Source organism: Argopecten irradians, chromosome 14 (assembly GCF_041381155.1).
Source record: "Argopecten irradians isolate NY chromosome 14, Ai_NY, whole genome shotgun sequence".
NCBI classification, from domain to species: Eukaryota; Metazoa; Mollusca; class Bivalvia; order Pectinida; family Pectinidae; genus Argopecten; species Argopecten irradians.
Genome location: NC_091147.1, coordinates 12,376,824 through 12,403,122, shown reverse-complemented (window position 1 = coordinate 12,403,122; position 26,299 = coordinate 12,376,824). Strand labels below are relative to the sequence as shown.

General features: G+C 36.1%; 1 protein-coding gene across 1 annotated transcript; it reads left to right on the top strand.

Moving 5' to 3' along the window:
- Positions 1-469: 469 nt before the first annotated feature.
- LOC138307868 (uncharacterized) lies at positions 470-21,606 on the top strand. The gene is made up of 6 exons (XM_069248787.1): positions 470-619; positions 2,113-2,189; positions 9,733-9,917; positions 15,215-15,330; positions 16,838-16,955; positions 21,120-21,606. The coding sequence occupies exons 1-5, from the start codon at positions 592-594 to the stop codon at positions 16,951-16,953; spliced, it is 522 nt and encodes a 173-aa protein (XP_069104888.1). The 5' UTR covers positions 470-591; the 3' UTR covers positions 16,954-16,955; positions 21,120-21,606.
- The last annotated feature ends 4,693 nt before the right edge of the window (positions 21,607-26,299 follow it).

Genomic DNA, 26,299 nt, shown 5'->3' with positions numbered 1-26,299 from the left:
ACGGATTAGTTATCCGTGCGAACGGATTGACAAACCGTGTGCACGGATTAATAAATATATTTCCATGTCCCTTCGCGGGCTCCGTAACAAAACGACCTACTATTAGTCAGCACCTTAATTTTTGTTCAGGACAGTTATTTTTAGTTTATTAGATTGTAAACTGAAAATTCTGTATCACATAATTTAAAAGTGTTCCATTTTGTGTAGCGTTTCAAATTAGGTAACGCCACGTTAGATTATTTTGCATGTAACTTTAATCTTTTTGATGTTTTCTGTTGTGGGTGTGTTTTTTTTACTGCTCGAAAATAGCTATATAAAAATCATGTGCTGATGTTGGTCACAATGATGTAAAATTGATAAATAAAATCTAACCATACCAAAATTATTATTGTAGCTTAATTGTTCATTGTCGAGAAATCGTTAATAAACTTAATTCCCGGTGTGGGGATTGGGTACGGGCGCGGAGACGGCGTACACGAAATCACCTGGCAAAAGAAGGAGTTCTTATTGCACTTCCTTTTCCGGTCTGGCTCTGGTGGTATCGGTGTTGTTGTGAAATACTCGGACAACAATCCATCAAAATCAACCAAAATGCTTGTCTACAAAGATTTGATGACAGGTAAGATATATTCAATAGATATCAAATTTTAGGTTTCATGGATATTTGTATAAAGATCACGTTCACATTAGAATGTATTGACAATTTTTATTGCCGATCGAGACAGCTAAAACTAGTATATACGTAGATGTTTATTTCAAGCCAACGTCATTCTATAACGTAGTAGTAATGTTTTAGTTGAAACTACAGACAATATAATTGGTGGACGCCAAGATCCCACTGGGATCTCTTGTTAAATTAAAAAAAATACCATAATTATGAGTAAAAAAAAAAACAAAAATTTTGTGACTGTTTCAAATTTTCTAAAACAAGTTATCAGTTATCTCTCCTTTATTCACTGATCAGCAGCGATCTGTTTTAGGTCCAAATTCATTTTTGTTATAGTTTTAAATTATAGATCATATATTGTTACTACTGACATAAAACTATTTTGACGTCATTTTTGGTGACTTGTCAGGGTTAATCCCATTGAGATTCCTCCTCTAGACTCTTTTATATTCGGACGTTTGATGTCTCTCGTCGGAATCCCTACTCGAGCCTTCTAAACTTTATTCTGGAAAATCAAGTCAGGTTGCATTGACCTACCTCTTGTAAGGGTTTATTACAGAAATAATCCAACTGCAGTGGTTCCCATACAGGCACACATCGCTAGTGGAGATATTTTTCTCTTCATTCGCACTGTGTGCGGCACATATATTATTTAGTGACACATATAAAAAAACAAAAAGAACCATCCCATATTGTAAACAATGTTATGTTCCATCACTACTTTGAGCAGCCATTTTGAAAGTCCCTCTCTGTCATGTGACCGCTATAGTCTGGTTCAATAAAATTCATTACCTGTTTAACCTTATTCCATTCAGTGTTATAGGCATTATCTGAAACGCCCTATAGTGGTCATGTGACAGCGAGGGACTTTCAAAATGGCTGCACAAAGTAGCGATCGAACAAGACATCGTTTGCAAAATGAGATGGTTCTTTGTTTTCAATACATGTCACTTCATAATATATGTGCGTTTTGAGAGAAAAATATCTCCACTATCGATGTGTGCCAGTTTGGGAACCACTGCAGTTGGATTATTTCTGTAATAGACCCTTACAAGAGGTAGGTCAACCTGACTTGATTTTCCAGAATAAAGTTTAGAAGGCTCGAGTAGGGATTCCGACGAGAGACATCTATCAAACGTCAGAATATGAAAGAGTCTAGAGGAGGAATCTCAATAGGGATTGCTGTCAGGGTTAGATAGTAACTTATTTTATGAGGTGGTCAGCAGGACCACCAACTATTTTTTCTAGTGGTCCTTCTGAATTTCAGGTGGTCCTTTCAACATGTAATAAAAAGGCACAAATAAAATCTACATACATGTAATATCATTGTCATCATGGCTGTTTATTGGCATAAAGCTTAAGGACTGGTATTTATTCAGAATGTAAAATATCCAGCAAAAGCAACTGGATCTTGTTATTTATATTTCTTGTACTTTCTTTCCTAGGAACTGAATTTGTTTCTGACAGCTACCCCATTACACTTGATGATCCTCATCCTGGAATGATCAAGATAAAATGCTGTGTAAGTACCCATAACACAAAGTTATATAACATATCTACTTTTACACTGATGATTGTCAAACATATTTACTGTCGTGTCGGTCTAACCGTTGACGATGACAGTGATGTACTCGCTGCGCAACTTGCGCAATACTATTGCATACTGGGTTACAATATAATGCTAAAGGCGAGTTGATTGGTTGGTGGGCGTGGCTTATATTGTGTGATAATGTGTGACCCACGTGTGATAGATCTATCCTGAACTCATCGGGTATTACCGTACTCCTAAGAACTAGATCTATTCTGAACTCATCGGGTATTACCGTATTCATAAGAACTGCAGATGTGTCCATACTTTCTATTGCCCGCAGTTTTTACAAGACGTTTCTTCAAAGAAAGCTCTGGCACTAACCCTTAGGCTGCTGCAATGGTTTGTATAGTAATGGCTCTCAGTGCTGCATTAATTTTGTAAAATCCAGGGAAATGATAACTTAATTACAAATGATTATATCTTGAAAACTATTTGCATTATGTGAATAAAAGTTATATGAAAATTGTTATTGCCTGTAGTTTATATTAATGTTGTTTATTCCGCAAATATACTTCTCGTTAAGCATACAGGTAACAATACAGGTGACTAAAGGTAAAAATATTAGGTTGTATCAAATAATAACAAGAAAACTCAATTAAAATTATGAAATAAAACCAATTTAATAGAGTAACCTTAGTATTAAGAAGCATATGACTTCATTTGGTTATTAAGTCTTTGAAAAAAATCCAGGTCTAAAACTAATTAATATTCACAAACAAAATCTTGATAATTGTTCATAAAGGAAAGAAGCTAGTTTCCTGTTTAATTTCTGGTCTATCATCACATAGTGTATGCATTTGCATTATGCACCACATATTATCTCTATCTTAGACCAATTGCAAGTTACTCTTAAAAGTATTGTTATAGCTCAGGTGAGTCCAGGTTAGTCATTTTCACTCAGGTGAAAGTTAATTAGACATTATAACTAGAAAACGATCCTAAACAATTTCTGAAAAATTGTTTTTCAAATGCATCATGACTTGACCAACAGTGGTGTAAATCACTTAATCTGGATAAAACCCATAGCAGTTATCAACGTAAAAAGTAGCAAAGAACTGTTGTACACGTTCTTCATCATCACTTCGATCTATCGGAGCGGCCATTTTGACGAGTCAGTATACCGTTCTAATTCCTCCACACCTGTGGTTATTTTTAGGGTATAATCCCGAGAATATCGAATGTAATTACACTAGAACCAATCGGAAGCATTCTACTTTCGTTTTCAGTCATAATTTTAGCAACAGGAGGGAGATTTGATGATCGGATTGCCGGTTGAAAACTCGAGTCAAAAAAACGTCTTTTTACGCGTGTAGCACTGAGGGCCATTTAAACCAACGCATATATAGTTGCGTTTAGCAGTCTAAGGGTTACATGCGATAATGCCGTTTTCATGAGCTGCTGTCCATGTTTCTGCTGGGATAGACTGGATAACTTTTCGCGTCATCGCTAGTATAATTCATGGTTGGGAATGTGCTCACAAACGTTAGGCTACTTTGAGAACAACGTAATGGCTGCAGCCGTGAGGTCTGCTCGCGGTAAGTTTACCTCTGCTTGTTTCTTTATTAATCTACTTCTTAAATATCAATGCCGTCTAAAGTACTTTAAATTCACTCCAGATTTATCGGCTGTTAATGTTTCAGAATGTGCCGTTTTTTCAAACATTCAAGGACAAACATCGACGAAGTTACCGTCCGTCAGTACTCTGTTACCATAAGATCTTCCACACACATTTTTCTTATCAGGCGCAGCCATGCATGGCATTGTCGGATAAACTCCGCCCACTCGCTCTATCGCCCGACGTCTGGTAGGCTATCTAAACTCCGTCAATCCAGACAATTGACAGAACCACTCGACCAGTTGATAATACTGTCGCTCCACATACCGAGGTATTACATCATTTATTTGTCAACGGTTAGACCGACACGACAGTAATAGTGTAAGTTGGGAGTTTAACTATCAATTTAGATAATTGTACATTTGTACTCGCTACCATTTATAACTTCTATATTCTGGCACAACCTCTAATTGTATAGTAATTAAAGTGATAGAGAGTGTGATTACATGTTGTGACTCTGTATCTGGAGAACCAGAATTATATGTATGAACTTGTATTGAGGCATTGAGTTATTGATCTGTGATCACAAACCAGTATAATAGACTTGAGTGAGGAACCCTCAAGTAGAGACGAGGACGAAATTCGTTTCAATAGTTAATTGTGCTATACGTATATATTCCAACTGTGCATGCAATGCAGTATTACTGGAGCAATAATCTTTCACCCACTTTGGGCTGAGACAGGAGAATTTCATTCTCAACTCTGTGGATAAGATACTTAAGCTGTCTCAAACACCAGGGTCCGGCATTGTAAAGAAATAAAATTCTGAGACAATTTTTTTTGTCAAAAGTTAAGAATTTTACTCAACTGAGAAATTTACTCAAATACTCTACCATAAAACAACTATAGAAAATTAACAGCTGAGTAAATTCTTGAGGATTATTTTGCAGAGCCTAAGCTTAAAGATGCTCCACCGCTGACAAATGGTATTTTTTCACTATAAAAAACAGGAGCAGACGATTTAGTATTTTTCTTCAGTTACAAAAGTTACTTACTTTACACCATTACCACCATTGAAAAGTTTGGGCTTCAAATTCCGTGACACTATATCCTATATAGAATGAAGTACTGATTGCGCATGCACCAAAGACGAAATAAATTATTTTATATTATTTTTTGTGTTAATTAGGCATATATATACATGATTAAACACCAATTATTGTTCAAATGAGTAATATCATTTATGCTCTGTGGGCGGTGGAGCATCTTTAAGCAGCCCTGTGGAACTCATATACATCTATTGTATAAATTTGCATATTTCTTGTCAATGAGCTCGAGGCTGTGATACATGAATGGATAGCATTTGGGGAAAATAAAGAGGGACAGAACAGTCATAGCCATTAAACAAAGATTTACAAGTACCTGTATAACTGTTAAATAGATATGTTTAAACACATATTGATTTAGCATAAACGATATACTGTAAGAATGAACCTGCGATCTTGAACTGGTGCCCCGCTCTACCAAAGTCACAAAATCACATATTCGCTAACTTCAAGAGCGATGATTGCTGATTTCACATAAATCTAATGGTATAATCGTTTCGTATTGAAACACAAAGACATTATTTCAGGAATTTGGTGGTTACACAAACACAGGTACCTATACTGTACTGTACAGGGGCGCAGGAAATCAAACATTTCCCCATTTTTGTCGACTGTAATGTTAAAAATGCACATTTGAAAGGAAAAAGGGTCCTCCTGCACGTTTTTCGTTCTTCATTTTAGAAGATTTTCCACTGTCAAAACGATCTTGAGCACATAACAAACCTTCAATAAAAATAAAACAAAACAACACACATCAACTAGACTGATTTTAATTTTTAGGTCATCTGACCCTAAGGGTTATAAACTTTTCATTCAAACCACTTCTTCTCAATAACCAAAAGGCGAAGGGTACTGATATTTGGCCTGTAATATGCTGGGATGAAGTGCTACCAAAGTTGTGAAAATGAATGACCTTGTCATAGGGGTCAAAAAGACTGAAATCTTTGAACAAATTCTCCTCAATAACCATAAAGCCCAGATAACTCATATTAGGCTTATAGTACGGGGATGAAAGGCTACCAAATTTGTGAAAGTAAATGACCTTGATCTACTTTCAAGGTCACAGGGGTCAAATAAGCTAAAATCTTTGAAGGACTTCTAACTAACCAAAAGGTCCAGGGTACTCATATTTGGCCTGTGGCATGCTGGGATGAAGGGCTACCAAAGGTGTGAAAATGAATGACCTTGACCTACTTTCAAGGTCACAGAGGTCAAATAGGCTAAAATCTTGGAACAAATTCTTTTCAATAATCATAAAGCCCAGATAACTCATATTAGGCTTGTAGTGCAGGGATGAAAGGCTACCAAAGTTGTGAAAGTGAATGACGTCGACCTTGATCTACTTTCAAGGTCACAGGGGTTAAATAAGCTAAAATCTTTGAAGGATTCCTTCTAACTAACCATAAGGTCCAAAGTACTCATATTTGGCCTGTGGCATGCTGAGATGAAGGGCTACCAAAGGTGTGAAAATGAATGACCTTGACCTACTTTCAAGGTCACAGAGGTCAAATAGGCTAAAATCTTTGAACAAATTCTCCTCAATAACCATAAAGCCCAGATAACTCATATTAGGCTTATAGTACGGGGATGAAAGGCTACCAAATTTGTGAAAGTAAATGACCTTGATCTACTTTCAAGGTCACAGGGGTCAAATAAGCTAAAATCTTTGAAGGACTTCTAACTAACCAAAAGGTCCAGGGTACTCATATTAAAATTATTTGGCCTGTGGCATGCTGGGATGAAGGGTTACCAAAGTTGTTTAAATGTATTACCTTGACCTTCTTTCAAGGTCAGGGGTCAATAATTAGGCTAATATCTTTTAAGTACTTTTTTAACTCTTTACCACACATAAGCCCCATCTGACATCCTCCCTTTATTTCCGTGTAAGCTCTTTCCGACGCCATAGCTTCATTTCCTCAGAAGCGCACGCGAACACCATGTCAGGATTTCCTCGGAAGCGACATTGAGCGACATGCTATTTTAAGAGTGTGTTGCTGGGGCCTCAGGATTGCGTAAGCTCAAAAGCTGTGTGAAACGTGTCGATTACTGATTGGTCAATAAAATTAGATGCTAATACGTCACTGAAATGTGCTGACTTACTGATTATACACCGAAAACAAAAGTAAACCAAGTGATAGCAAATATGGCGACGGCCGATGATTTGCCGGATACATAGAATATTTTGGACGTGTTCAACTCTCATATAGATGAATTTGAATGGTTTTCAGGTGATAACGATTATGGAGATGATGATAGGGAATCGGACATTGAAATCCCGAACATATACAATTCTGATGCCGAGAAATCGGGAGGTGAATCTGACGACGAGTCGGCCATGATTTTTAACGACGATGAATGGTTGGGTACTGATTTACACGATGTTATTATCCGCCCATTTTCGCAGCCTAACGGCCCCGTATTTACCGATAATTTTGATACTGAAACTGCAACTGCTTAGGATTACCTTGTGTTTATAAATTCAGAAATTTTGCCGAAAATTGTGGAAAGTACAAATGGTTTCGCACGATGGAAAAGTCGTCAAAATCTGATAAGGAAAGAGCAGAGAGAAACATACTTTGATTGCAGAGTGTGTAACGTCCATTTATATAAAGAAGGTTGCCACTTTCTTTACCATTCACACAACTAAAAAGGTGAACAGTAGAATTTTATAATAAATATGTTGGTTCCTGTGACTATATTATGAAACAATAAGGAATAAGAAACACCTTAATGAAACAATAAGGAATAAGAAACACCTTATTTTGTGTAAATAGTTGTTTTTATTTCTTATTCAATATTCAATATAGAAATTTGCCTGAAAATCAAACAAAACAATAATAAAATTCATACCATATTGAAGATGAAGTCTTAATGATTTCAAAAATGTATACATTTATGACCTTAATATTAAAAATGTTGTCAGTACAATAATTTCAATTCATTAAGTGAAAAAATTGATCATAATCATAAACTGCCTGAGGAAATAACAAAATCAAACAGTTGTATGTGTTGAGTGTATGTTGCCTAGCAACAATGTTCGCTGCAGCAGTATATGTATACATTGTTGCACTACATGTCTGTGGGGCAGAGTTAAACTGGCCGAAAGGTCTTTCAAGGTCAGGGGTCAATAATTAGGCTAATATCTTTTAAGTACTTTAAACTGGCCGAAAGGTCCAGGGTATTCATCTTTAGCCAGTAGCATGCTGAGATAAAGGGCTACCAAAGTTGTGAAATTGAATGACCTTGACCAACTATCAAGGTCACGGGGGTCAAATATTCTAAAATCTTGAATTTTGAACTTCTCAAATTCTGCCAGTGTGATTTAGCTGAAACTTGCATGAAATGATCCTTGCCATAGTCCTGATCAAGTGTTTTTATGTTTTGTGTTGATCTGAAATCCAAGATGGCCACCATTCCCGCCATTTACAGGGGTGTAAAAATTTATTTCAAAGCACTAGCCCAGGGCTAGTAGACACCAAAATTTCACTAGCCCGGCCTAAATATCTACTAGCCCAGCCAAAAAAAACCGGAAAATTTATAATACCAGTATTTTTTATACTGTATAAATTCAAATATTTTTAATTGAGTGAGTTTTTTTTTATTATTTGCATCTACTTTTTTATTTAAATTCAAATAAACATTAAGAAAATCTTTAATCTGTGATATTTCTAGAACACAATTTTTTTTTTTAATCCTGAAACCGGATCCTGGATTCCCGATCTTTGACCCGGATATTAGAATAACCATAACAAATATGGCTGCCTGCTGCAGGCATGGCTTTGCTGCCGACTTTTTGAGGAATAGATTCCAGTTCTTTAACATCGTTTTTGTAACTATTAAAATTTACTGATCTGATAGCTGAGATGACTTATTTGATGGTTTGTATATTGTTTTTCTAGAACTTGTGTTGCAAATTACGTAACTTTCACATGAAATGCTATGCATCACTATATTCACTGTGGTGATCGGGAGGTCTACAATCGTAAATAAATTATACAACATGACTTTATATTAAGATTTAAAGTTAGATACGAATATTACATAGAATTGCAATGTTTTAAAGTGTTATTATGACTTAATATTGATGTTTTTCATTTTGAAATATCTTTGAAAAAAGTCACTAGCCCCGGGCTAGTATGGCTAAAATTTCCACTAGCCCAATTCAAGCTGAAAATTTGGTAGCCCCGGGCGTCTGGCTAGTGGATTTTTACACCCCTGCATTTTGAAAATATATTTTGAACTTATTCTCAAGTTCTACCAGTGCGATTTTGCTGTAACTTGTCTGAATAATTATAAGGTTACTGACATTGTCCCAACAAAGTGTTGTTATTTGTCGGGTTACCCAGAAACCAAGATGGCCACCAAAGCCGCCATCTTGAAAACACATTTTGAACTTCTTCTAAAGTTCTACCCATTCAGTTTGAAACTTGCATGAAATGATCATTACATGGTCATGACCAATTGTTTTTATTTTTCAACCCTGACACCATATCTAATAAATTTCGATTTCCTATACAGCTATTGCCAAGGTAATCAGATGACCGTTAAGGCCCATGGGCCTCTTGTTGAAATTGCCATCGATTGATCAAGTTGAGAGGCATACAATCGCAATATATTGATCTATAGTCTGATGTGTTGTTACACCCCTAATTGTGAAGGAGGTGGTCTATATCAGTACCATCTTGGTGCCCCCCTGATGGTCATTTGTTACGGCCTTTTCTAAACCCATGCCAGCAACCGTGCCCTTTTTTCCTGTGGTTGCCGTTGTATTATCTGAAATACTATTGATAATGAAAGATCCGACTCTTTACAGAACAAAAAAGAAGACGGTGTTGGAGACTATGATATCGGGGCAAATGCTTCACAAGAGGAAGAACAAGAGGAGCTTCAAGAAGCTGAAGGCAAAGTAGGAGTGAATGTGGTATTGGACTTCAAATTAGAAGAAACAACGATGTCCAAAAAAGATGTCAAATCCTTTATGAAAGAAAGAATGAAGAAGTATGTATTTTGAGCTCACCTGGCCTGTCGCTACTAGTCATAGATCTAATATAAGAGTTCCTCATGGATTTTAACCATATTTGGCAAGAAATATCCTCTGAGGAAGGGGAACAGACTTTGTATCAATTTTGGCTCTGACCCCGGGTTGCAGGAGGGATGGGGCCCAATAGGGGAAATAGAGGTAAAGCCTTTAAATCACTACTATTCATTTAGTTATGCATAGATTGAAACCAAATTTGGCCAGAAATTTCCTCTGGGGAACAAAATTTGTATAAATCTTGGCTCTTGATCCCATGAGAATAGGGCCCTATAGGGGAGTTCTTTTCTGAAGGATTTGAAACATCTAGATCTATTTCAAAATACAGTCAAACCTGCTCTAACATTTTCGACTTCTTCTCCAAAACTGCTAAAGCAATTTCAATGAAATTTTGCACAAACCTTATAAGGCAAATCAAAATTGTGAATTATATGGTCCCCACCGGACCCCCCCCCCCCCCCCAGGGCGCTGTGGGAGGGGCCAAAAGGGGTAAAATTGAGTAAAATTTCAAAAATCTTCTTCTCTACTCACAGATGTGGTAGAATCAAATACTCTTCATAGATTAAAAGGTGGTAAGGTCCTTTACAAAAATTGTGAATTATATGACCCTGGGGTCTCTAGGAGGAGGTTAAGTTTACTATAGTTTATATTGGGAAAACACATTTTTGAGCATTATTTGGTCATTTGTAATAGGAAATGAGTCAAATGTTGTCAGAATTATCATTATGAGATGGCCATTTAATCCTATTAACAAATTTTCTTTGACTGACCCCCAGGGGCCTTAGGGACGGGGTCAAATAGGCTAAAACTTCAAAAATCTTCTTCTAAAATTCTGGAAATGGTAGAATCAAATACTTTTCATAAATAGAAAGGTCTTAAGGTCCTTTACAAAAATTGTGAATTATATATATATATGACCCTGGGGTCTCGCGTTTCCCCCTGGGGATGGGGTCAAGTTTACTATAGTTTATATAGGAAAAACATATTTGTGAACATTATTTGCCCAATTTTCATAGGAAATTAGTAAAACTTGATTAGAATTATTAGCCTAAGATATAGCATTTTAACATCCATATCCGTCCTCGATGACCCCCTGGGGGACCAGAGGGGCAGGACCAAACAGGGTCAAAATGATTAAAATTTCAAAAAATACCTCTTAGTTCACAGGTTTGATGGAAGCAAATTCTCTTCATAGTCAAAAAAGTCAAATTTATAAATCACTGACCAACTTCAAGGCCCAGCATATAGCGAATATATGTCTTTAATTTGTTTCATTATTTGTTTCATTATATATTCTAACTCAGGTGACCGTTAAGGCCCATGGGCCTCTTGTTCATTTTAACACTTTATGGGGTTACTTTTCCGATTATACGATAAATGTTCATATATCATAGTATTTAAATCTCGGTATGATACAAAAGGATCGACAATGAATTAATGAATTTAAATCTGCACTTATACTATAATTTAGAAATATATATCAGAAATACCATTGATTTATTTCTGTTTTTTAGTAAACTTTATTGATAAAGTTTCAAAGGCAACAATATAGATATACATGTATATTATTTTCAGTATAAATTCGGTACTGTTACTCCAATTTAACATAACTGATGACCGTCCACATTATTAGCCCACCATCATCAGATGGTGGGCTATTCAAATCGCCCTGCGTCCGTGGTCCGTCCGTAAACAATGCTTGTTATCACTATTTCTTAAAAACTACTGCAGGGATTTTGTTCAAACTTCACATGGAGGGTCCCCTTGTTCCATAGTTGTGCCATACAGATTTTGTGGCTGATCCGAAAAACAAGATGGCCGCCAGGCAGCCATCTTTGATTTTGGCAGTTGAAGTTTGTTATCGATATATTTTTTGAGAACTACTGAAGGGATTTTGTTCAAACTTCACATGGAGGGTACCCTTGGTCCCTAGTTGTGCCATACAGATTTTGAGACTGATAGGAAAAACAAGATGGCCGCCAGACAGCCATCTTTGATTTTGGCAGTTGAAGTTTGTTATCGATATTTCTTGAGAACTACTGAAGGGATTTTGTTCAAACTTCACATGGAGGGTACCCTTGGTCCCTAGTTGTGCCATACAGATTTTGAGACTGATCGGAAAAACAAGATGGCCGCCAGACAGCCATCTTTGATTTTGGCAGTTGAAGTTTGTTATCGATATTTCCTGAGAACTACTGAAGGGATTTTGTTCAAACTTCACATGGAGGGTACCCTTGGTCCCTAGTTGTGCCATACAGATTTTGAGGCTGATCGGAAATACAAGATGGCTGCCAGGCGGCCATCTTTGATTTTGATAGCTAAGGTTTGATATCACTATTTCTCAAAAACTGGCGAAGGGATCTTTCTCAAATTTAATATGAAGGCTAATTATAACAGGGGTGTAAAAATTTATTTCAAAGCACTAGCCCAGGGCTAGTAGACACCAAATTTTCACTAGCCCGGCCTAAATATCTACTAGCCCAGCCAAAAAAAACCGGAAAATTTAAAAAAAAAAACCGGAAAATTTATAATACCAGTATTTTTTATACTGTATAAATTCAAATATTTGTAATTGAGTGAGTTTTTTTTTATTATTTGCATCTACTTTTTTATTTAAATTCAAATAAACATTAAGAAAATCTTTAATCTGTGATATTTCTAGAACACAATTTTTTTTTTTAATCCTGAAACCGGATCCTGGATTCCCGATCTTTGACCCGGATATTAGAATAACCATAACAAATATGGCTGCCTGCTGCAGGCATGGCTTTGCTGCCGACTTTTTGAGGAATAGATTCCAGTTCTTTAACATCGTTTTTGTAACAATTAAAATTTACTGATCTGATAGCTGAGATGACTTATTTGATGGTTTGTATATTGTTTTTCTAGAACTTGTGTTGCAAATTACGTAACTTTCACATGAAATGCTATGCATCACTATATTCACTGTGGTGATCGGGAGGTCTACAATCGTAAATAAATTATACAACATGACTTTATATTAAGATTTAAAGTTAGATATGAATTTTTATATAGAATTGCAATGTTTTAAAGTGTTATTATGACTTAATATTGATGTTTTTCGTTTTGAAATATCTTTGAAAAAAGTCACTAGCCCCGGGCTAGTATGGCTAAAATTTCCACTAGCCCAAGCTGAAAATTTGGTAGCCCCGGGGCGTCGGGCTATTGGATTTTTACACCCCTGTATAACTTGCACATGTGTTACACTCGGTCAACATGTGTATTTCTCAGAATCCTGTCACTGTAGGTGATTTCAATGAAATAATCAGTAATCAAGTTTATTTGCGTGTTTAACATGTTACATAGAACATTATAGCGATGTTATAAGCATCATACAGTCTATAAAACAGTTATAAGCATCACACAGTCTATAAAACATCATGTATATGATTGATCTCTAGTGCGGCAAACACCACAAGGTCTTAATTTGGAAGTTTACAAAAATAAGGCTTCGGTGAATTGCATTATCGGAAACCTAGTTAACAAACAGTGGAAGAACACTCTAAATGAAGTCGATTGATACAGTAACTCTTTCAACAAAGATATATTTAATACACAAAATATATCAAAAAAGAAATATAATCCATTCCTAAGTATAACGTTACTGAAGAAAGTATTTTACCGGCGTACTGAAATCTGAGCGAGAGTAAGCATAACTCAAAATTGCACATGTGTTAAACATATGTCGGTCAACAAGGGAATTTCTCGGAATCCTGTCGCCGTGATTTTAATGAAATAATCAGCAATCAAGTTTATGCACGTGAATCACATGTAATTTAAAACATAATACCGAGTGTAAAACATCACACAGTCATATTAAAATCATTTAATCAATTTCTGTAGCGGCAAATTGAAACCACAAAATAATATCCGGAAGTTTACAAAAATAAGGCTTCGGTGAATTGCATCATGGGATGGCAAGTTGACAGAGAACACTCTAAACGAAGTCAGTTTTAGGTTAATGATGCAAGCCTTGATAATACAGTAATCCTTTACCCATCAATATAATAATTATGCGAAATATATCAAAATAGAGATAAAATAAAATCCTATACATACTGAAGAAAGTATTTAAACCGGTATGCTGAAATATGAGAGAGAGTAAGCGTGAAATCGTACGGCTGCCATGTTTGTTTTTACACAAGTAGGCTTTATACGTAATGGCAGAATAAACAACGAACAGAAACATAACCATTTCCATTTTGCTAAAGATATTTACATCATAGTGAGTTTTATTTGATATATATTTACAGTACAAGTTTACAGACAGTTTTCGTGATTCTAAACGATAGAGAAGCATTACCGTACTTCAATAGAGATTGATCGTATACACAGATGGTTACGTGGGTGCATGGGTCTAACTTTTGGGTGCGGCTTATATAACGGTGCCTCTTATACGTGTACAAAACCTGAAAAAAATCATAAAAAGGGCCTCTGCGGCTTATACACAGGTGCGGTTTATTGTCCGGAAAATACGGTAAATATAATTCTGTTTTATTTACTGACTCGCTGGTTGGCACAAAAGCCCCAACCTGTCTATAAAGGCAACCTGTGTATATTGAGCGTTTTTCTGTCTCCCTTTCAGTGGTCGTTATAGACAGGTTTGACTGTAGAGTTAATTGTTTAAAATCCTCCAGAAAAGAAACAACGATTCTGTTTCCTGAACATTATATTGCATTATAAACCAGATGAATGATACAGCCCCTCTGGACCTGTTGTTGAAAAAGAAGGGGTAGAATTGACAGTGAAAGAGTAGAAAATATCTCTTTTTGACTGATTAATGCCTATTATGATATGTATCATGGGGGAAGCGTATCATTGCAGCACTATAAACAACTTTTCCTCTGAAACTAAGCATCGGATAACACTGTCATTGCATTAACAGCATGCTTGTGGTATGGGGACTCAAAATTATACAAATGGTTGGACTGATCAGGACCTGCTGGGGTCTGATGTGCCTGAGGATCATGGCTCAAAGTGGTCAATCTGCCTATTTTCATAAAAATGACTTATTCTCTAAAAGTAAGCATCAGATTGCACTTATATTGCATTTCTAGCATTCTTGTTGGGTAGCTAGGGATTCAAAATTATGCAGGATTTACTCCGTGGGGATCTGAGATGTGGGGCCGAATAAATACCAGATAAGCAATATAGGCCCTAGGCCTCTGGATCTCTTGTTGTAAGAACTATGTGGTCCTTTTAATAGTGAACTATAGCATTTTCACAATTGATGTTTCAGTTTACTTAAGCTTAAAATGGAAAAAGATCCTGACTCGGTGAAAGCTTTCAAAGAAGACTCTCAAAAATACATGGAATGGATCTTGAAAAATTACGATGACATCCAGTTTTATATCGGTTAGTATTTATTTATATGTAAACTACTCTTACAATGTAAGATATATAGCTATGACATGTGCCTAAATATCGATCCGTTGTTGGTGAATTGTTGCTTGTCTTGATAGAGATAAATCTAGCTATAATTGACAATTTTTTATGGGTAGTTTTTTCTCATGTCTAAAATTCTCCAAACAATTAATGTAACAAAACATTTCCCCTGTGACTTAGTCTTTGTGATATTTCATAGTTTTCACATCTCATTAAGTACTTTTTTCCTGATGAGAAGTTTGACTTTACTATATATTTAAATCCGCTGATGGCTGAGCCAAGCGGCTTTATTAAGATAGGTGCATGCATATGTTGGACTTTGACCCATCTCCGGTTGATGCGTGTGCATCTGCTTAATTCCGGTATTGACAGTTCGCCAGATAAACAAGCGATGACCATGTCACTAACCTGCTCATATTATTATAACCATTACTTGATATTTTTGCAGTACTCAAATAGAAATGGGATTTTCGTGATGTATTTTTAGCTCACCATCTCTTTTTGTTCCTGGTCCATCTTTCCGTCCATTAACAATTCTTGTTACCACCATTTCTCAGAAAAGGCCAAAGGTATCTTTCTCAAATTTCATATGTAGGTTCCCCTAGCTAGGGCCCCAGTTGTACATATTGCATTTTGGGACCAATTGGTCAACAAGATGGTCACCAGGCCTCCATCTTGGATTTTGGTACTGAAAGTTGTTATTGCTATTTCTCATGAAAGTACTGAAATGATCTTTCTGAAATTTCATATGCAGGTTCACCTTTGGCCCTAGTTGTGCATATTGCATTTTGAGATTAATCGGTGAACAAGATGGTCGATAGCTGCCATCTTGGATTTTGATAATTGAAGTTTGTTTACCGCTATTTCTCATATTTTATACGTAGAATGTTTGAAAAAGTTTGACAAGCAGAGACGAGATCTCTCTTTCCATTGTCAGATGTAGATCATTCTTTGGTGGGCGCCAAGATCACTCTGGGATCTCTTGTCTAATTTTGCAGTTGCCATGGTTACTACTTGAAATATGCATGAATTATGAAAATGTGAACTTTTTTGACAATTTTGGCCATTTTTTGTTTTAAAAACCATAGAACGCATCGGTGAACAAACTTTATATTTCTTTTAAGGATGTGTTGGAAGTGCATACATATTCTCAGTAAAGATTTAAGTTTGCTCAAGGATGCGCTCTATTGTTTCAAAGACAAAAATGAATAGCAAAAAATAGACAAAAATTGTCAAAATTTTCATGTTTTCACAATTTATATATATTTTGGATGGCAACTACAGCTGAAAAATTAAAAAACAGTCATTGTAGTAGAATCAGGAAAGAACTAAATTCTTCAAATTCAACAAATTAATTTCTAAATAACATACATATTTCCTTTATGGAAAAAATCATCTATATATCTAAGTAATGTGTACTCCAACAGGAAAAGTGACATTTTATGTTAATGACTTGTATACGTTTTTTACTTCACAGGTAATGATTTCAATGATGAATGTATTCCAGCTATTGTAATCAACAAAGGAGAAGGCTCAGAAGAGGGAATTCATATGTATTGTTTCCGTCATGCTATGGAAACTGAAAAATTTTAATGGTATGTTTTCAACACCTCTTTAGTAACTTTCCATACTCATTCAAATCTCACGCTTGCTATTGGAAGTAAATATAAAATATGGCTTGCGTCCATTGTATAATGAGCAAATGCATGTTGCTGCAGGTATTGGTTCACTGATAATTAGGGTTTTTCACCCAATGGTGAAAAGACATATTGTTTTCTTTAAGTTTCTTATTCTTATTATTATTCTTATTATTCTTCCTGATTTTGTGAGCGCTCTATCAGTCAACGTTTTGCATTACATCGATGCAGTATGTCATTCTGAAGGTTTTGATGTCTTCATATTTTAAAATTGATTAAGCAATTTTGGCAAATTTTGATAATTATATTTTAAACATCTCCTCTGACTCCATCAGTCCGATCAAGCCCAAACTTGCAAAAGACCAATTCTTGTTAATATGGTGTTGATTCAACTAAATTCAAATATGGCCGCAATGATGTCACTTCCGGTTTAACCTAGACAGCCATAACTCGTTAACCACATGCACTGCGCCAATTTCTTTCATTTTGTTATATGTTATTTAGAATAATATATGGAGAAACTTTGTAATTGTACTTTTCTTTAAAATGTCAACTTCTGGCTGATCATTGATCATGACCAATAATGCAAAATGCTATTTTCGTCTAAAATCACAAAAACAACTTCTTGTCAAGTTCTACATGGTATAGAAGCTTGATGTGGTGCATGAAGTATGCTTAGGTAGTTGACTATCAGGTTTGAAAAAATGAACGACCTTGACTTTCATCCAAGGTCACAGAGTTCTTCTGATTGTAGTACAGCTCTTTGAGACAGACGTAGCTCGTTAACCACATAGCCAATTTCTTTGATGGTGGGTTATTCAAATTCTTGTTACCATTATTCCTCAGAAAGTACAGAAGGGATCTCTCAGATTTCATATGTAGGTTCCCCAAGGGCCATAGTTATGCATATTGCATGTATGGACCAATCGGTCAACAAGATGGCTGACAGGCCGCCATCTTGGATTTTGATACTTGAAATTTGTTATCGCTATCTCCAAGAAAATGCTGAAGGGATTCTTCTCAGATTTCACATGTAGGTTCCCCATAGGGCCCTAGTTGTGTATATGGTATTTTGGGACCAATCAATCAACAAAATGGCCGACAGGCCGCATCTTTGATTTTGACAATTGAAGTTTGTTACTGCTATTTCTCAAAAAGTACTGAAGGTATTGCTCTAAAATTTCATATGTAGATTCCCCTAGGGCCCTAGTGGTGCATATCACATTTATGGACCGATCGATTAACAAGTTGGCCGACAGGCCGCCTTCTTGGATTTTGATAGATGAAGCTTGTTACCACTATCTCTCAGAAAGTACTGAAGTGATCTGTCTCAAATTTTATTTGTAAGTTCCACTAGGATCTTAGTTGAGCATATTGCATTTTCTGACTGATTGGTCAAAAAGATTGCCAACAGGTAGCCATCTTGGATTTTGATAATTGAAGTTTGTTACTGATATGTCTCAGAAAATACTCAAAGAATCTTTCTCAAATTTCGTATTTAGTAATATGTAGTAAAAGTTTGAAAAGCAGAGAAAAAATCCCTCTTTCGTTTGTCAGACATTGATCATTCTTAGGTGGGCGCCAAGCTCCCTCTGGGATCTCTTGTTGGATATGTTATGTAGAATTGAAAGTGAAACAATTAACTTTGCTACTACTTTTCTGTAAAATGAGAACTTTCAGTTGTAAATAAGGGTGAAAGTTGAAAGTGCAATTTTTCTGCAAAATTATTAGAAATCTTTTGAAATTCTAGAATGTCTAGACACATAATATTAGGCATGTAGCATGCTGACATAAATGCCTACCAAATTTGTTAATATTGACCTTGACCTATATTCAAGGTCACAGGGGCCAAAAACCCTAAAATATTCCAATTACTTTTTCAGAAGTTATTGGAAGGCCTAGAGACCTAATATTAGGCCTGCATGATATGCTGAAATAAATGGCTGCCTAATGACCTTGACCTTCATTCAAGGTCATGTGGGCTGAAAATCTCTTAAATCTTCAAATAACCTCTTGTGAAGTTTTGAAAGACCTTAGACCTGAAATTGGACTTGCAGCACTTGAGACAAAGCCCTACTAAGCTTGTTAATGTGAATGACCTTGACCAGAATAGTATAACTTTCGCAAAAACAGGAAGAATTTATCAATTTGATAGGTTTTTTACAGATGTGGCCCGAAGGGCCGGTGAGCTTATGTCATGGCGCGGCGTCCGTCGTCCGTCCGTCCGTCCGTCCGTCAACATTTCCTTTAAATCGCTACTAGTCATAGAGTTCTGCATGGATTGTAACCAAATTTGGCCACAAACATCCTTGGGGAGGGGAAACAGAACTTGTATAAATTTTGGCTCTGTCCCCCCCGGGGCAGGAGGGGCGGGGCCCAATAGGGGAAATAGAGGTAAATCCTATAAATCGCTACTTGTCCTAGAGTTCTGCATGGATTGCAACCAAATTTGACCACAAACATCCTTGGGGGAGGGGGAACAGAACTTGTATAAATTTTGACTCTGGTTCCCCTGGGGGCAGGAGGGGCGGGGCCCAATAGGGGTAATAGAGGTAAATCCTTTAAATCACTACTTGTCATAGAGCTCTGAATGGAATGTAACCAAATTTGGCCACAAACATCCTTGGGGGAAGGGGAACAGAACTTGTATAAATTTTGGCTCTGACCCCCCGGGGGCAGGAGGGGCGGGGCCCAATAGGGGTAATAGAGGTAAATTCTTTAAATCGCTTCTTGTCATAGAGCTCTGAATGGAATGTAACCAAATATGGCCACAAACATCCTTTGGGGAAGGGGAACAGAACTTGTATAAATTTTGGCTCTGGTCCCCCAGGGGCAGGAGGGGCGGGGCTCAATAGGGGAAATAGAGGTAAATCCTTTAAATCACTACTTGTCATAGAGTTCTGCATGGATTGTAACCAAATTTGGCCACAAACATCCTTGGGGGAAGGGGAACAAAACTCGTAAAAATTTTGACTCTGGCCCCACGAGGGCAGGACGGGTGGGGCCCAATAGGGGAAATAGAGGTAAATCCTATAAATCACTTCTTGTCCTAGAGTTTTGTTTGGATTGTGACCAAATTTGGCCATAAACATCCTTGGAAGAAGGGGAACAGAACTTGTATAAATTTTGGCTCTGACCCCCTGGGGGCGGGAGGGGTGGGGCCCAATAGGGGATTTAGAGGTTAATATTAAAATTCCTTCAGAAAAGAAACAATGAACCTGTATTCAGAACATTACTTGGCATTACAAACCAGGTGAGCGATACAGGCCCTCTGGGCCTCTTGTTTACAGATGTTGCACGCTTGTTTAAATTTTCAGGGGATCATTCTGTCTCAATTTTTTTTCTCAAATAAGCTAAGGCCAAAAAAAAATTAATTGTTAGTTTCTCAGGCCACTTTTTTAAAAAGTCAGTGCGGGCGGCGGGAATATTTTTTATTTCTCTGGAAACAAATGCAGCAGATAACATTTTATTTTTTTCTCACTTGAAGGACATGAAAATCAATGAAAACACAAGTAGAAAATGTAAATTCTTACTCAGTCTTTAAGAACAGCTTTTAAATATCTCAATCGTCACTATATCCAAAGAAAACCAGTTGAAAATACATAATCCTGGGAGGAAACATTCCGTTTTGAGCAAATGCTGACATCGGCAGCCATTTTTTACCGGAAATGAAAGGTGCATACTAAAATTGGAGCCAATTTCCGGGTGCGTTTTCAAATGGAAATTTCGGGCGAGTTCGAATGGAAATTTGGGGTGCGTTCGATGCGGCGGTCTCGATTTTAATTTTTAGTTATGGCGCATAAAAAACGTTGGTGCGGGGGGTAAATGTCGATGCGGCGGGGCCTGAGAAACTAAGAATTAATTTTGTTTGGCCTAAATATGTTAATTTAATACGAGTAATCTCTCTTTGTTCCATGTATGTTTTTATTCAGATGTTTTGCTCTGTTGCCAAAAAATTTAGATACCCTCATTTGTGAAAAGCCTGTCAAATTGTCCATGACAATTTCTAGTTTACTTTACGATTGTCTAAATTTACTTGCGATTATCTTAATTATAACAATGGTATTATATCCTATAGTGATTTTAGATTATTAAAATTCATCATTATTTTCTGATTTGCAGAAAGTATTCACCTATAGAGATGTTACTATGGACCTGCTTTAGACTTGTGGAAGCTAATGACACTGCAAATCAAGTTCACTGTTGATTACGATTTCACCATCTTTCATGAAGGTTGTTTGTGGAAGTATATGAACCAGATCATTGTGCATACATTGACAAGATTTCAAGAATGTAAATGACATTTTACACATTCATTATTTATTGAAAGGAAAAATGGACCATGAATTGGAGGGAGAAAATATCTATAAAAATATGATATTTAATTCTCCTATACTGAATACAGCCAGTGTATGCACATACCACCATAACAATGGATGTACCATGACTCTCCATTAAAAATATTGTTACCTCATCCAAATCCTAGCCTGACAGAAAGTTTTAAGCTTTGATTTTAATTTGGATAAAAGAATTGAAAATTTAACGAAAATTTTGGATTTTCAAATAAAGAATCTAAATTGCATGCCAAATAAAGAAAAGAAATATGTTATTGTTATGTTGATTGTTGTGATTATAATGGCCCATTGCAATTAATAACAAATATAATGTAAGAACATTTTGTATCTATCTCGGTGGCCTAAGATAATTTGTGTAATGTAAAAACATCTATCTTGATGATCTAAGTTAACAAGTATTATTATACCTCACTTTAATTATAAGTTAGAATGTTCTGATTGGATTAAACTTAATTACATGACATTGAATAATTTAGATATTGCTCCTGACTTTGAAGCTAAAAACTCCTCAAAAATTACACATTTGATCGCCAATTTAGGCGGTAAGTGTGTCAAATTGTTCTAGCATGTGATATTTTTGCCATAGACAATGGACCACGTTGTTTAAGTCATAACTTTGTACCACTGTATGGGGTACTCGGTACGTCATGCCAGGTAGTAAGAGCATTACGAATAAAGTCGTTAATTTGTCGGATGATGAGGAATCCAATATGACCTCTACTCAGATAGATAGTGTAGTATCCACATAATTGTGCATATTGCTTTTTGGGACCGATCAGTCAACAAGATGGCCGCCATGCAGTTATCTTGGATTTTGATAGTTGAAGTTTGTTACCACTATTTCTCAGAAAGTCTCAAATTTTATGTGTTTGTATGTTTGAAAAAGTTGAAAAGCAGAGAAAAGATCCGTCTTTCCATTGTCAGACATACATCATTCTTTGGTGGGCGCCAAGATCCCTCAGGGATCTCTTTTTTTTTGCAGCCTTTAGCAGCGTTGTTGGGAAATATCTTTATGACTTTTTTTTATTCTTTTAATATTTTTCGGTGAAATGAAATAATTATTTATATATGTTTAGGGATACATCTAAAATTTTCTCTGTGGAAAGAATAATTTTCTCTTGGGCTTCGCCCTCGAGAAAATAACACATTCCAGGGAGACAATTTTAGATGTATCCCTCCACAGAGGGCCATAATTGTATATCATGAAAGAGCATTATTTCGACGGCCTAAGATAACAAGTAGAATGTAAGAACAGGTATCTAGATGGCCTAAGATAACAAGTATAATGTGAGAACAAGCATCTCGATGGCCTAAGATAACAAGTATGATGTAAGAACACGCATCTTGATGGCCTAAGATAACAATTATAATTGTAAGAAACATGCATCCGATGGACAAAGATAACAAGAATAATTTAAGAACATGCATCTCGATGGCCTAGGATAACATGTATAATTTAAGAACATGCATCTCGATGGCCAAAGATAACAAGTATGATGTAAGAACAAGCCCCTAGATGGCCAAAGATAACAAGTATGATGTAAGAACATGGATCTCGATTGCCTAAGATAACAATTATTATTTAAGAACACGCATCTCGATTGCCAAAGATAAGTATATTTTAAGAACATGCATCTCAATAGCCCAATGATAAGTATAATTTAAGAACATGCATCTCGATGGCCAAAGATAACAAGTATAATGTAAGAACAAGCATCTCGATGGCCAAAGATAACAAGTATAATGTAAGAACACGCATCTCGATGTCCTTATTTAACAAGTATAATGTAAGAACATGCATCTCGATGGCCTTAGATAACAATTATAATTTAAGAACACGCATCTCGATGTCCTTATTTAACAAGTATAATGTAAAAACATGCATCTCGATGGCCAAAGATAACAAGTATAATGTAAGAACACGCATCTCGATGTCCTTATTAAAAAAGTATAATGTAAAAACATGTATTTCGATGGCCAAAGATAACAATTATAATCTAAGAACACACATCTCGATGTCCTAATTTTAACAAGTATTATTTAAGAACATGCATTTCAATAACCTTAGATAACAAGAATAATTTAAGAACATGCATCTCGATGGCCAAAGATAACAAGTATAATGTAAGAACACGCATCTCGATGGCCCAATGATAACAAGTATAATGTAAGAACATGCATCTCGATGGCCAAATTTTAACAAGTACAATGTAAGAACATGCATCTCGATGTCCTTATTTAACAAGTATTATATAAGAACATGCATCTCGATGTCCTTATTTAACAAGTATAATGTAAGAACATGTATCTCGATGACCTAATTTAACAAGTATTATGTAAGAACATGCATCTCGATGTCCTTATTTAACAAGTATAATGTAAGAACATGTATCTCGATGGCCTAATTTAACAAGTACAATGTAAGAACATGCATCTCGATGGCCTAATTTAACAAGTACAATGTAAGAACATGCATCTCGATGGCCAAATATTTAGCAAGTATAATATAAGATGACCACAGATTTAGGAAGTATTATATAAGAATATGCATCTCGATGGCCTAGGATCACCCTTGATGGTGAAAGGTCTTGTTTACATCGCTCTTGACTTTGAAGCTAAAACCTCCTCAAAAATTACACATTTGATCCTCCAATATGGGCGTTAAGTGTGTCGAATCATTCTAGCATGTGACATTTGTAATATTTTTGCCATAAAAATAGACCACGTTTTATAATTAACAAGAATTTATCAATATATAAGTCATATCGTAACTTTGTTCACTGTACCACTGTATGGGATACTCGCAACGTCATGCCGGGTAGTGAGAGCATTACGTACAATGTCGTTAATTTGTCGGATGATGAGGAATGCAATATGACATCTACTCAGATAGATAGAAGTATGTTTGATCATCTAAAAGATTCGGTTGGGTCTCTAGATAGAGAAAGCTTCAAAGTCTGCATTGGAGATATTTATGATAATGACATTGATAGTCTTGCTCTAGTCCGCTAAACCTGCCTATATTATTAGGCTTTTTTTTATATTTTTTTTGCCTAATATATAGTCAGCTCGCGGTACCTCTTAAAAATGTGAAATCGTAGGCCAGATTTGGCCTACGCTACGTCAGCGGTATATTTCTAATATATCGTCCATGCAATGCCGGGAAAACATACACATACCTATATATTGGGATCTTATGTACTCCACTGCCCCCATGTTACATCCCATTTATGAAATTAAACAACTTTGCACAATGAAATACTTCCGAGACCCTTCTATTTCACACATTTGTAATGGCCGCCGTATACACATTTAGTAGAGCAAACGGCAGCCAATCAACTTCGCTTCCGGTTTTATTTTTAAACAAGAGGCCCAAAGGGCCTTAACGGTCATCTGCCTACCTTGACAATAGTAAAATTAATTATATATGGTGTCACTTTGTCAGGATCATGTCAGGATCATTTTTAATTTCTCTCAACAAATTTTATTTCAAACAAGAGGCCCAAGGGCCTTAACATATAGGAAATTAATTACATATAGTGTCATGGTAGTCATATTCGATTTGGGATCAACCAGAAATGTAACAATACTTTGTCGGGACCATGTTAGGATCATTTCATGCAAGTTTCAGCCAAATCCCTACGGTAGAACTTGAGAAGAAGTTCAAAATGTGTTTTCAAGATGGCGGCTATGGCGGCCATCTTGGATTTCGGATCGACCCGAAAAATAACAACACTTTGTCGAGACCATGTCAGGATCATTTCATGCAAGTTTCAGCCAAATTGCACCGGTAGAACTTGAGAAGAAGTTCAAAATGTGTTTTCAAGATGGCGGCTGTGGCGGCCATCTTGGATTTCGGATCGACCCGAAAAATAACAACACTTTGTCGGGACCATGTCAGGATCATTTCATGAAAGTTTCAGTCAAATCGCACCATTAGAACTTGAGAAGAAGTTCAAAATGTGTTTTCAAGATGGCGGCTGTGGCGGCCATCTTGGATTTCGGATCGACCCGAAAAATAACAACACTTTGTCGGGACCATGTCAGGATCATTTCATGTAAGTTTCAGCTAAATCGCACTGGTAGAACTTGAGAAGAAGTTCAAAATGTGAAAAGTTAACGCACGGCGGACGGCGCACGGCGCACGACGACGGACGAAACGTTCAGTCAGTCTCTTGTTGGCTTCGCTTGCTACGCCAGTATCAAGCGTTTGGTTGAACGAGACAAAAGTATTCATGTATAGGTTACCATTATAGCCAATATATGTATTGCCGCCATGTGTTCGAATTGACAATTAGAGTGATGGGAATTAACTGCTTCTGTGTTTTCAATGCATCGTTGAATACATCCAAACAGCGGTTGATTTTCCTTTTCAGTGCCATCTCTGTCATTGCGAACGATTCTAAGGTGTGGTCCGAAGTGCTCCGAATGATGCTCGAGGGGGGATTTAGTTTCTGGTTTTAAATGCTACGAAATCTCATTCTATATAAGATATCTTATATAGCAACGAGATTTCAATTATATAAGATATCTTATATATTAATTAAGATATTTTATATACGATATAAGATATCTTGTATACTATATGAGATATCTTATATAAGGGTCAAAGAAGTAATATCAACAGGATTTTCCAGATGACACGGAATCCAATCAAACGTAAATCTGTTGGATATGAATTACTTCAAATGGTAAATATGAGACAAGGAAGTAATTCCAACCGTGTGGACAAAACAGAATTGTCAAATTTTCGAGGCGCACAAGATATCTTATTTAATTTCTATATGTTATATCTTATGTACTATATAAGATATCTTATATAATATATGATATATCTTATGTACATTATGAGATATACTATATACTTTATAAGATATCTTATATACTTTATAAGAAATCTTATAAATATATGAGATATCTTATATACTTTATAAGATATATTATATA

Coding starts and splice junctions, on each gene's coding strand:
- LOC138307868 (XM_069248787.1), top strand. CDS start 592: ATGCTTGTCTACAAAGATTTGATGACAG. Junction 9,918..15,214: donor ATGAAAGAAAGAATGAAGAA/GTATGTATTTTG, acceptor TTGATGTTTCAG/TTTACTTAAGCTTAAAATGG. Junction 15,331..16,837: donor TGACATCCAGTTTTATATCG/GTTAGTATTTAT, acceptor TTTACTTCACAG/GTAATGATTTCAATGATGAA.